Raw genomic sequence first — 13,378 nt, forward strand, 5'->3', positions numbered from 1 at the left:
CTTACCTTTATCATGAGACTAGCATGGGACCTTGAGAACCTGTCCCTCCTCGAAACAGAGTTTCACAATGTATCTGCCAGGTGTTTCAAAGGTATCACCAGCCCAGGGATACTTTATATATTTCTCAGTTTGGAAGTCTTTGGCCCACCCTAATAGTATAAATTCAAATCCCCAAACCTGAAATTTAGGATTCTCAGGTGATATGGAAGATGTCAGAATCTAAAAATGAATTTAAAAAGAGAAAGAATCCAATCAAGCATTTATTGTACCTTTGCAATACAGACAATTTCACAGTAACCAAATAGTTGGTGAACAAAAATTCTTCAGTATAGAAGCACAGTGCTAAAAAAAGGAAGGGTGATTATATTAAAATTACCATTTTTGACCCCTGATGAAATAATGGATCTAGATAAAACCATCAATAGATGCTAAAACAATTAGAAAAAAAAGATAATAAAGCACCCTATAATGGGCAAATAAGGCTGTTACCACTTACACTCAAAGATCAAACCAAAATCACTAAAAACAGGACAACTGTATGAGTTTGCTAGGACTACCATAACAAAGTACCACAGACTGGGTAGCTGAAACAACAGAAACTTATCGTCTCACAGCTCTGGAGACTAGAAGCCAAAAATCAAGACATTGGTTTCTTCTGTGGCCTCTCTCCTTGGGTTGCAGATGGCTGTCTTCTCAATGTGTCCTCACATGATCTGTCTTCTGTAGGAACACATACCCAGTAGGTCTTTATGTGTCCAAATTTGTTCTTTGTATAAGGACACCAGTCAGATCGGATCAGGGCCCGCATTAACAAACTGATTTTAACTTAATCACCTATTTAAAATCCCTACCCTCCAAATACAGTCATGTTCTGAGGTACTAGGAATTAGGCCTTCAACACATGAATTTGGGAGTGCCCAATTCAGCCTAATAAAGCTATTATAGAGATTGATGTTTTAGAAAATCCATTAAAGAACACAGTCTGAGTTTCAGGACATGATATGTGGTTTGATGACTATATGTTATTATGCTGTTTATGAAACTATCCATCAAAAAATGTATACTTTCTAACTGGTCACGGTGGCTCATGCCTGTAATCCCAGAATTTTCAGAGCCCAAGGCAGGCAGATCACTTGAGGCCAAGAGTTCAAGACAAGTCTGGCCAATATGGTGAAACCTTATCTCTACTAAAAATACAAAAATTAGCCAAGTGTGGTGGCGCACACTTGTAATCCCAGCTACTCAAGAGGTTGAAACATGAGAATTGATTGAAGTTGCAGTGATTGAGGTTGCAGTGAGACAAGATAGCACCACAGCACTCCAGCTTGGGCAAGAGAGAGAGACTGTGTCAAAAAAAAAAAAAAAGGTACACTTTATCCCTTTTTAATAGGCAATAGGCCAGAAAGTGGTATATCCTCCATATATTCAAAACTAAAATTTCCACATATAAAACATGAAATCAAAGCATATTATTTTTAAAACTAGCTATAATGTTTTAGTGTAGTACTTATTAAGTGGCATTAGTTCCCTTAATCATCAAGACATTCCTATGAGGTAGGGACTGTTAACTCCATTTTATAGGTGAGGAAACTGAGTCCTAGAAGTTAAGTGACTTCTCAAATTATTCCCACCACTTTGTGAGGAGGATGTTCTTATTTTGTAGTCTTGAGATTTCTAAGGATGAGAAGAGCAAGATGCATTGAAGTTCTGACAGAATTCTAAGCTGATGGGCACATACTGGAATGGAGGATGCAACAAACATCATTGGTCGTCCCCCCAACCTGCTGGCATCTTAGCTGGCTACAGTAGCAGAAGGTAAGGCAAGGAAGCAGCAACTAGCTCCAAGGTGGAAAGTCAAGATCTACATTCAGTCTTGATCACCTTTTGGGTGACATTGGAAGTACTCTCCTTTAGCCATTCTAAAAATAAAACAGGGTCCAATACATTGACAGGGTCTGAAAAAACTCTGCACACACTACTATCTTGCCATATGAATACTGGCAGCCTTCTTTACTTTTAAACTTTTTCTTTGCTTTTGTGTACTTTTCTCCCTTTCTTTGAGAATATGGAATCTGCACCAAGACATACCCAATTTGCTATCACTTATTTTCCTATAAACTTACTACTATCTGGCAGCAAATGCCTCTGGAGAAAGCTGTTCTATATAGTTCTTTAGCATGTATCTCCCTGAAATTCAGTGATACTCTTAGATCTTACACTAAGATAAAGATTTAGGTTATAATACTAAAACAGCCAAGCTGTCCCAGTTGTTTCTTCTGTCTTCTCATTCACTGAGGCCCTTGGAGGCTCCTGAAGTATGCAATTTAGCTTATTTTCTTTAAATGTTTCCAGACACTAATGTTTCCTACATTCTGAAGTTCCTCATGACTCTCAGTAAATTCAGCACTCCTAGTTTCACAATAAAATATTTAATGGTGATCAGTGAAGATTTTCTAATCCAATTGGATTGATTCATTTTGTGAAATTTCTTTAAAATAATTTTCTTTGTGAATCATATTAAGAAAGCAGCAGTTGCACTTTCCCCTCATACAAAATCTTATAAGGAACCCCAAAATGTCAACCTGACCAAAGAAATTAAGGGGTTAAATATTTCACTATTTGCAGAGTCCCTGAGACACAGTTTGAGCACTACTGATATAAAACACGGTGTTCATAAACCACTATCAGTCAAATTACTGAAATTAATGTTTTATTACAATTATTTTCATTAATAAATCTTCCCTCGTTCCACAGTATTTCAGAGGTTTCATTTCAGGCTGCTTTATTTCTTTTTCTTCGCATACACCGGGAGATTACAGAGAGATCTGCCCAAACTTTGGTGTCAGACAGACAAGTTGAGGGAAACTACCCATGATCACTTTTCTGCCCATCTGCTCCTATCTAGGCAAAGGCTGCTGACATACAAAGCACTCCGTCTTGTTCACCTATCCTTAACAGGCCTTTACTACCTGATTTTTAGCTCAATATTCTTCAGCGAGGGCATTTTTCAATACCCTTTATTGCCTACCTATTTTTCTGGGAGCGGAAACCCTTTTAAAAAACTGTAATTGCCATTGATACCACGCATAATCAACAGGGTTCTTTTTGTGTCAGATCTGCCAGTGCTTTGTGGTACCTATGTGTGATGGTTAATACTGAGTGTCAACTTGATTGGACTGTAGGATGCAAAGTATTGCTCCTGGGTGTGTCTGTAAGGGTGTTGCCAAAGGAGATTAACATTTCAGTCAGTGGACTGGGAAAGGCAGACAGACTCACCCTTAATTTGGGTTGCACCATCTAATCAGCTGTCAGCGAGGCTAGAATAAAGCAGGCAGAAGAACGTGGAAGGAGCAGACTTGCTGAGTCATCCAGCCTTCATCTTTCTCGCATGCTGGATACTTCCTACCCTGGAACATCAGAATCCAAGTTCTTCGGCTTTTGGACTCTTAGACCTATACCAGTGGTTTGCCATGGGTTCTCAAGCCTTCAGTGACAGACTGAAGGCTGCATTGCTGGCTCTCCTACTTTTGAGGTTTTGGGACCCAGACTGGCTTCCTTGCTCCTCAGCTTGCAGATGGCCTTGTGATCCTGTGAGTCAATTCTCCTTAATAAAATCCCCTTCATATATACATCTATCTTATGAGTTCTGTCCCTCTAGAGAACCTACTACACCATAACAAATTCCCCTTCTGCCTAGTTGCTTCCTGAAATTTGCTGGGAACACAGGAAATGAAAGAAATTCAGCAGTTTCTGCCTCCCAGAGTAGTATCTGAGAGGCGAAAAGGGATGTCTTCCCATTTTGCTGTTGGTAGAGTTCTGTGAAGGAACTGACTACAGGGGAAGAATAATGCCTTTTAGCCTGTATTTATCAGGTTGTTTATATCTTGAGGCAAGGGTGGGGTATGCAGGCGCTAAAGTAGAGAAATTCCTCTCAACCTAAGGCCAAATGCTTCTTAATTAAGGTACTGCCTCCTGCTTTCTGTGTTTCTGAAGTTTTTAAATTTTGGTTTTGTGGTAAATTTTGATTTTATTCTACATCTTCATAGGAACTTAATGAAAAATGAGAAAAGGGTACATTGGAGGCTGCTAGCTGCCATTTCTGAACCAGGAGACTCCCTCATATAATTTTTTAAAAATTCATAATTTTACATAAATTTTAATGAGAAACTGTATGGCATGTTTACTTATTTATTTATTTATACCCTGCCTTATCTACAAACAATTTTTGAAAGTAAGATATTATAGAAAGCTGCAAACCTTGAGCTCAAAGTTGTGACTATAGGCTGGGTCAAGTTTCAAAAAACAGAGTAGAATAAAGTGGCAAAGTGATACACTGATAAAATTTTAACTTGAGTATAAGAAAAGACAAAATTAATGACAACCCACAGACTGGAAGCAGAAATCTGCAAATATAAGCAAATGGTTAATAGCTACAATTAATTCTACAAATTTTTTAAAAGAAAAATATCCAGCAGAAAAATGAACAAGGAGTGTGGAAGTGCAGTTCCTAGGGGAGGAAACCCAAATGACCAACAATTACATAAAAAGTGTTCAACCTCACCAGAAATCAGGAAAATGAAAAATAAAACAAGGTTCCAGTTCATACCCATCACACTGGGAAAAATTAAAAAGTCTTACAATACCAACTATAAAAATGATATGAAGCCACAAGAATCTCAAAAACTGCTACAGGGAGGTATAACTAGGCACAACCATTTTGGAAAGCAATTTGGTAAGGTCTGGTAAAATAAAATAGGTCTATCTGTGGACGTGCAGTTCTACTTCTAGGTTTGTATATGAATAACGAAACATATCATATGGGAATGTTCATTTTAGCAACACTTTGCAATAATATAAAAAACTGGGAACAACCCAAATGTGCATCAATTGATTTGATAAATATTTGTTCATTCATACAATGGAATACTACATCGCAATAAAAAGTAATAAAGCTATATGTATCTAGAAAAAAATCAGTTATTTTAAGTAAAAAGGCTGCAGAAATATACACATTAAAGAATAACACAGCATAGTAAGAGTTATGAAAAGTTTAAAGCATGTAAAACAAAGTAATATTTTGTTTACTGATACATGCATGTGTAGCAAAAGCATAGGAACATGCATAGGAATGACAGACACCAAGTTTAGAATAGTAACTTCTAGAAGAAATCAAAGGAGGCTTAAATTTTATCTGTATTTTTAGGAACAATAGTAAAATGTTAATATTTTCTAATGCTAAGTGGTGAGAACACACAGATGTTCAGTATATTATTCTCTATATTGTAAATTTGAAATATTTTATTTAAAAATTTTTAAATTTATTTTATTAGGAATCTGCAAACCACATATTTTCTAACCCATAAGTATTTGTGAATATGAAAAATATAAAACATTTGCTTTGAAGAGCACATAAAGCAGCATTAGATTTCCGTTTAAGCCTCAGTTACTAAAAAGTATGATATATATTGGGGAGTGTGGAAGGAGCAGCAACAACACTTGGGTCAAAATGATTACCTGTGCAAGCAGTTCTCATTTACTGTGCATCCGAAATATCTGAAAGGTTTTTTTTTTTTTTAAAGAATAGACGCTCAGGGCTCATCTTAAACCTGCTTGAATCAAAATGTCTACATTGAGGACCATATACACAACAAGACTGAAAACCACTTGTCTATGAAAATGAAAAGAAAAATGAGCAATCCTGACTGATTAAGAAAAAACATGTAGTTGGAATGGCTATGTGGACAGTTCCATGTATTCTACCTACTCACTCTATAAGCAATGGAAAAATATAAAAAAAAATTAAGAAGACACATTTAACAATACTACACAAGTTAATACCACAAGAAAAGGGGACAGTAGCTGTATTTCATATGCAATGTATCAATCATACCATGTTCTTGGATGTTAGTAACTGAATTAGACCAGAAAAACATAGGTGCCTTTCAAGAAATAAAAACAGCACAAAAAGGCATAAAACATTAACTGTAACTGAAACACTCTCTTGATATGATTACAGTGCTGGATATTCCTTGCTCCACATTCCAGAGTCTACTCTTTACTTTCTTAACTTTCCTCTAATTCCTAGGAGGTTGACTTTTGGACTGCTACAACAAGGCTCTCTGGCCTTTTGGCTTCTAATATTGTCTGCCAGTGGAAAGTATCAAGTGGAGATGAAAGGACTACAAGAGTGTGAGGCTGGGGGTATGTATTCCCTCTGGTGCTCCCCTGTCAGATCACAGAAAGGCCAGAGTTCTTGTCAGGCAGCCTTTTCTTTTCTTTTCTTTTCTTTTTTTCTTTTTGAGACAGAGTCTAGCTCTGTCACCAGGCTGGAGTGCAGTGGTGTGATCTCAGCTCACTGCAACCTCCAACTCCCTGGTTCAAGCGATTCTCCTGCCTCAGCCTCCTAGAGTAGCTGGGCTTACAGGCACATGCCGCCACGCCCAGCTAATTTTTGTATTTTTAGTAGAGATGGGTTTCACTATGTTAGTCAGGATGGTCTCGATCTCCTGACCTCATTATCCGCCCGCCTCAGCCTCCCAAAGTGCTGAGATTACAGGTGTGAGCCACCACACTCAGCCCCAGGCAGCCTTTTCTACATAGTTTCCATGTGAGTTTCAGTAATGGTCCTTCTCTTGCCTCTTCAGGCCTAGGGATGATAATGACTCTCACTATTGCTAGTCTTGGGGTGCTTCACCACCCATTGTTGGTTTATTTTAACCTAGAGACACCTATGTAAATTAAACTCATCTCGGTTACCTCATTTGAATATGTCATCTATTTTCTACCAGAACACTGACTGACATTACTAAGTATAAATTATGCCTTATACCAGAGTATCAGAGTAATAAATTTATTCTGTAGATCTAATCTTATAAGCTGATCTATACCACTGTTAACCACTGTTCTAGGTATTACGTATGATTCAAGAAAGAAAAAAATACATATATATATATATATGGCATAATTTATGCCTTTGAAAAAAATCTAAATAGAGAACAAGCTCATAGCCAAACTAAGTGAAATAATTAAGAACACAGAAAATAACTAGTAATTAAGCAGTATCAGATAAACTAAGGGCAAGAAACAAGAATTAGGGAGTCAGTGAAGAGAGTAGTCTTCCAGTTGGGTCTTAAAGTATAGAGGGGATTTAAACAGCATTAGCCAAGTAGAATGAAGAGATACGGACATCTAAAACAAGGAAAATAAATAAGCCAAAACACTAAGTTGGGAAAGTGTAAGGTTGTTTGGCTAGCAGTAAGTATAATGTTTGACCTGAGCAGAGAAAGCTTTATTTCTGACTCTACAGCCTTATTAGTTCTAAGTCAGACACATGTAGCTATATAAATATCTATTATACACTTTACGTATCATCAGAAAACAGTCTGGGAAATAACAAATTCCACCTTGAAACCAAAGATCTGAGCAAAATTTGGCCAGAAAGACAGAACTTCTCCTCATGCAGTTAATTTCTAACTCTATTAAACAAACTTTGAGTAAACAGCCCCCAATTTACCTATAATACCATTGGCCCACAGATCTATTCTATTCATTCCATGCTGCCCAAAATATGTGTCCATACATCAATTTTGGCCTCTAGGATACATTTTTTCAGCAGGTTTCTGAATAGGCTAGGCAATTCTCATTCAGAACAAGCCTCACTGTTTATTTCAGCAATTTTATCAAGGATGTTTTAAAGCTGCTTTTAAACAGCTGTGGCTGTTTCTAAGGTTTTCCAGATATCGAACCATCAGTGAACTAATCAGGTAAAGAGATTATAGAACATAAGGACAGTTCAATTACTAACAGAATATTCTCCAGTATTTCTGCTTGCTATGGAAAAATTTATCAAGATTTAAAAACCCCAGGAGTTCCAATTTCCTCAGCCAGCCTTTTTATGAAACTCAGCCATCATTTCTCAAAAATTTTCTAAAATCTAAGAAAGCAAGAAAACACCTTGTTAATAGTGATGTCACCAAGATGGCTGACTAGAGGCACCTGGCATTCCTCGCAAAAAGGGACTTTTTCGTGAAGAGATTAAAGAGAAAAATACAAAAGATCAGCACAACAGAGCTGGTTTTCTGGAAAGATAAACAAACTTGACAGAACTTGTAAGAAAAAGAAGACAGGAGGCTCAAATAAAATTATAAATGAAAAAGTGGATATAACAAATGACACTACAGAAATACAAAGGAAAATACTATGAAAACTATACACCAACAAATTGGAAAACTGAAAAGAAACTGACAAATTTCTAGATACGTACAACCTACCAAGACTGAACTATGAAGAAACAGAAAACCTTTACATTAAGATTAATAATAAATGAGGAGATTGAATCAGTAATAAAAAGTCTTCCATCAAAGTAAAAGCCCAGGATCTGATGGCTTCACTGCTGAATTCTATCAAACATTTCAAGACTAATACCAATTCTTCTCAAAATTTTCCAGGATTTATAAAATCCTAAAAAGTCCCATCAAAAAACTGTTAGAACTAATTACCAAATTCAGTAAAGTTGTTTAAGATACAAAATCAATATATAAATTCAGTAGCATTTCTATGTGCCAATAGAGAATTATCTGAAAAAGAAACCAAGAACGCAATCTCATTTACAGTAACTACAAAAAATTAGATACCTGGAAATAAATTTAACCAAGCATGTGAAAAATCTCTATTGTAAAAGTTACAAAATATCGATAAAAGAAATTGAAGAGGATGCAAATGTAAAGAAAGATATTCTGTGTTCATGAATTAGATTAATTGTTAAAATGTCCACACTACTCAAGGCAATCTACAGATTTAATGCAATCCCTATAAAAATACAAATCACATTTTTCAAAGCAATGAAAAAAAATCCTGAAATTCATACAGAACCACAAGAGACCCCAAATAGCCAAAGTAATATTGAGCAAAAAGAATAAAGCTGGAGATCATATTATCTGACTTCAAACTATACTACAAAACTATAGTAATCAAAATGGCATGGTACTGCTATAAAAATAGAAAGGCCAGTGGAAGAGAATTGAGAACACAGAAATAAATCCACATACAACCAACTGATTTTTGATAAAGGTATAATAAGCACATGTTAGGAAAAGGACTGTATTTTAAATAAATGATACTGGAAAAACTGAATATCCACATGTAGAAGAACAACTAAACCCCTGTCTTCTACCATATAAAAAAAAAATCAGCTCAAAATGGAAATGGATTGGCCAGGTGCAGTGGCTCATGCCTGTAATCCCAGCACTCTGGGAGTCCGAGGCAGGCAGATCACCTGAGGTCGTGAGTTCAAGACCAGCCTGACCAACATGGAGAAACCCCTTCTTTACTAAAAATACAAAATTAGCCGGGTGTGGTGGGCACATGCCTGCAATCCCAGCTATTTGGGAGGCTGAGGCAGGAGAATCACTTGAACCCGGGAGGCGGAGGTTGCAGTGAGCCAAGTTCATGCCACTGCACTCCAGCCTGGGCAACAAAAGTGAAACTCCATCAAAAAAAAAAAAAAAAAAAAAGAAACTGGATTAAAGACTTAAATGTAAAACCTGAACCTATAAAACTGCCAGAAGAAAACATGAGGGAAATGCTTTATGACCTTGGTCTAAGCAACGATTTTTTTGGATAAGACCTCAAAAACACAGACAACAGAAACAAAAATAGACAAGCAGGATTATATTTAACTAAAAAGTTTCTGCACACCAAAGGGCGCAATCGATAAAGAGAACCTATAGAATGGGAAAAATATTTGCAAACTATGCATCTGAGTTAATATCCAGAAGATATAAGGAACTTAACTCAATAGCAAAATAATAATCTGATCAAAAATGGGCAAAAGACCTGAATAGATGTCAAAAGAAGACATATAAATGGCCAACGGGTATATGATAAAATGCTCAATGATCACTGTTTGGGAAATATAAATGTAAATTAAAACCACAATGAGATATCATCTTACCCCAATTAGAATGGCTATTATTGAAAAGACAAAAAAAAAAAATGCTGGAATGTATATGAAGAACGAGGAATTCTTATATACTCTTGGTGGGAATGTAAATTTGTCCAGCCATTATTGAAGACAGTATGGAGGTTCCTCAAAAATTAATAATGAACTACAACATGATCCAGCAATCCCACTACTAGGTATATATCCAAAGGAAATGAAATCAGTATGCTGAAGAGACATCAGCACTCTCATGTTTATTACAGTACTATTCACAATACCCAAGATATGGAATCAATCTAAGTGTCCATCAAAGAATGAATGGATAAAGAAAATGTTGTATATATACACAATGGAACACTATTCAGTCAAAAAATGGGATGAAGTCCTGCCATTTGTGGCAACATGGATGAGTCTGGAGGACGTTATATTAAGTGAAATAAACCAGGCACAGAAAGACAAAATCTGCATAATCTCACTCATATGCAACTGATAACAGCTGATGTCAGGCTGGGCGCACTGGTTCATGCCTGTAATCCCAGCAATGTGGGAGGCCAAGACAGGAGGATTACGAAGTTAGGTGTTCAAGAACAGCCTGACCAACATGGTGAAACCCCATCTTTACTAAAAATGCAAACACTAGCTGGGCGTGGTGGCACATGCCTATAATCCCAGCTACTCAGGAGGCTGAGGCAGGAGAATCGCTTGAACCCGGGAGACAGAGGTTGCAGTGAGCCAAGATCACGCTACTGCACTTAAGCCTGGGTGACAGACTGAGACTCCATCTCAAAAAAAAAAAAAAAAGTTGATGTCATAGAGGTACAGAGAACAGCAGTCACCAGAATCTGGGAAGTAGAAAAGGGGAGAGAGGGAAAAGGGAAAGGGGAAAGGGAAAGGAAGAGGGAGAGAGATTGGTCAATAGGTACAAACTTGCAGTTACGTACAAGGAATAAGTTTTGATGATCTACTGCATACCAAGGTGACTATAGTTAATGATACTCTATTGCATATATTTCAAAATAACCAAGAAGAGAGAATTTTGAATGTTCTCACCATAAAGAAATGACAAATCTTTGAGGTAATAAATACCTTGATTTAATCATCATACAACATGTACATGTATCAGTACTGTACCCCCAAATATGTACAATATACGTGTCAAAAATGTGTCAATTATTGTTGCGGGAAGTCAGGGAGCCCGAACGGAGGGACCAGCTGAAGCCATGGCAGAAGAAGATAAATTGTGAAGATTTCATGGAAATTTATTAGTTCCCCAAATTAATATTTGTATAATTTCTTATGCCTGTATTTACTGCAATCTCTGAACATAAACTGTGAAGATTTCATGGACACTTATCACTTCGCCAATCAATACCCTTGTGATTTTCTATGCCTGTCTTTAATCTCTTAATCCTGTCATCTTCTTCATAAACTGAGGAGGATGAACATCACCTCAGGTCCCTGTGATGATTGTGCCAACTGCACAAACTGTTTGTAGAGCATGTGTGTTTGAACAATATGAAATCTGGGCATCTTAAAAAAAGAACAGGATAACAGCGATGTTCAGGGAACAAGAGCGGTAACTTTGAACTGGCCGCCAGTGAGCCGGACAGAACAGAGCTATATTTCTCCTCTTTCCAAAGCAAATAGGAGAAATATCGCTGAATTCTTTTTCCCAGCAAGGAACATCCCTGAGAAAGGGAATGCGCCCCGAAGGTAGGCTTATAGACGGCCCCTTTAAGGCGTGCTATCTTTTATGGTCTAAGCGAAGGGATGAAATAAGCCCTGGTCTCCTGTAGCGCTCCCAGGCTTATTAGGACAAGGAAAATTCCCGCCTAATAAATTTTGGTCAGACAGGTTGTCTGCTCTCAAACCCTGTTTCCTGATAAGATGTTATCAATGACAATGCGTGTGGAAACTTCATTTGCAATTTTAATTTCGCCCCATCTGGTGGTCCTGTGATCTTGCCCTGCCTCCATTTGCTTTGTGATATTTTATTACCTTGTAAAGTATGTGATCTCTGTGACGCACACCCTACTCGTGCACTCCCTCCCCTTTTGAAAATCACTAATAAAAACTTGCTGGTTTTTCGACTGGGGCACATCACAGATCCTGCCAACATGTGATGTCTCCCCCGGGCACCCAGCTTTAAATTTCTCTCTCTTGTGCTCTTTCCCTTTATTTCTCAAACCAGCCAAGACACTTAGGAAATAGAAAAGAACCCACATTAAACATCGGGAGCGGGTTCTCCCGATAAATTATAAATAAAAGTATAGTGAAATTAAATGGCTATTTACAAAAATATGACAACAAAAATTGTATATACATTCAAGAAACATGTAAAATGATTCTCATTTAAATGTTATTGGGTGGGTTCTACTTTGGCTGGGAATTCAAGTAATTAAATAATCTCTGTAAAAGAAAATAAAAACCTTAAGTAAATTGTTAATATATACTGTATCAAGGATATTTGGTTTTGGTTAATATGATTCTATTTTTTGTATAGTCTGTTGTATACTTACGGACAAAAACCTAACAGGCAAGGATGCAAGGATGGCAATTTTTCCGGATCTAAGAGTCACTACCAGGATAATTATTTTTCATTTCCCAGTGGTTCCAAACCCAAATAATCTTTTGCCCCAGGTCCCCCGAATTCTAAACAGTTCACAGTGGTAGAACTATGTTCAGTTTTTTTTAGCATTCCCACTGACCATGATAGTCAATATCTATTTGCTTTCACCTAGAATAATCAACAATGCAACCTGGACAGTCATGCCTCAGGGGTTCACTGAAGCCCCCTCCTACTTCTCTCAAGTGCTCCATCAAGACTTGAGCACACCCTCCAGTATCAAGGGTCAACTCTCCCGCAATACATAGAGGACCTCTTTGTTCATGCACTGAGGAGGCATCCTAAGAGTACTTCATCTACCTATTAACAGTTAATAGAGAAAGGACACAAAGTCTCCATAGAAAAATTATATTTATCATCAGATACTATTCACTATTAAAGGCATGATCTAAGTGCTGTAAGTATCTAAGTCTCCTAATAAACTTAGGCTTATCCATGATTTTCCCAGGCCCAGAACTAAGAGACAACATGTTAGTAGAGTTAGTTGGATATTGCCATCTACAGGTTCCTAAATGTTTACTCTTAGCATCCCAACTTACTGAACTCACTAAAAATTCAGTTCCTAAACCCATTCCTTGCGGGAGCTGGCGGGGAGGGGGGGACATAAGGCAGCTTTGTAGAATGAAAAAGGGTAGTACAACGACCCCTAGCCCCCTGCTTTAGAATTGTCCAATGATTCAAAACCTTGGATCTTTTTTGTACATTAAAGCAGGCATTGGGGAATACTCGCACACATACCTGTGCCTGCATTTTATCTAAAAATCAGTCTGTCAGCATTTACACTGACAGTCACTATGCATTTGAAGTGGTTC

The 13,378-nt window shown here is 37.3% G+C and overlaps 1 protein-coding gene across 4 annotated transcripts in view; it reads right to left on the bottom strand.

The window, feature by feature from the left end:
* The window catches only part of RNF180 (ring finger protein 180), a 235,804-nt gene that overhangs the window by 216,035 nt on the left and 6,391 nt on the right, over positions 1-13,378 (bottom strand). The window contains exon 1 of one of the 4 annotated variants that reach the window (XM_050793748.1): positions 6-4,963. The exons of 2 other annotated variants lie outside the window; for them this stretch is intronic. In XM_050793748.1, coding sequence (XP_050649705.1) covers positions 6-14 — 9 coding nt within the window. In that variant the 5' untranslated portion in view covers positions 15-4,963. Of the gene's footprint in view, positions 1-5; positions 4,964-13,378 lie in introns of those variants that run through there. One more of the 4 variants, XM_050793747.1, reaches the window with a different exon arrangement.

This window comes from Macaca thibetana, chromosome 6 (genome assembly GCF_024542745.1).
Source record: "Macaca thibetana thibetana isolate TM-01 chromosome 6, ASM2454274v1, whole genome shotgun sequence".
Classification (NCBI taxonomy): Eukaryota; Metazoa; Chordata; class Mammalia; order Primates; family Cercopithecidae; genus Macaca; species Macaca thibetana.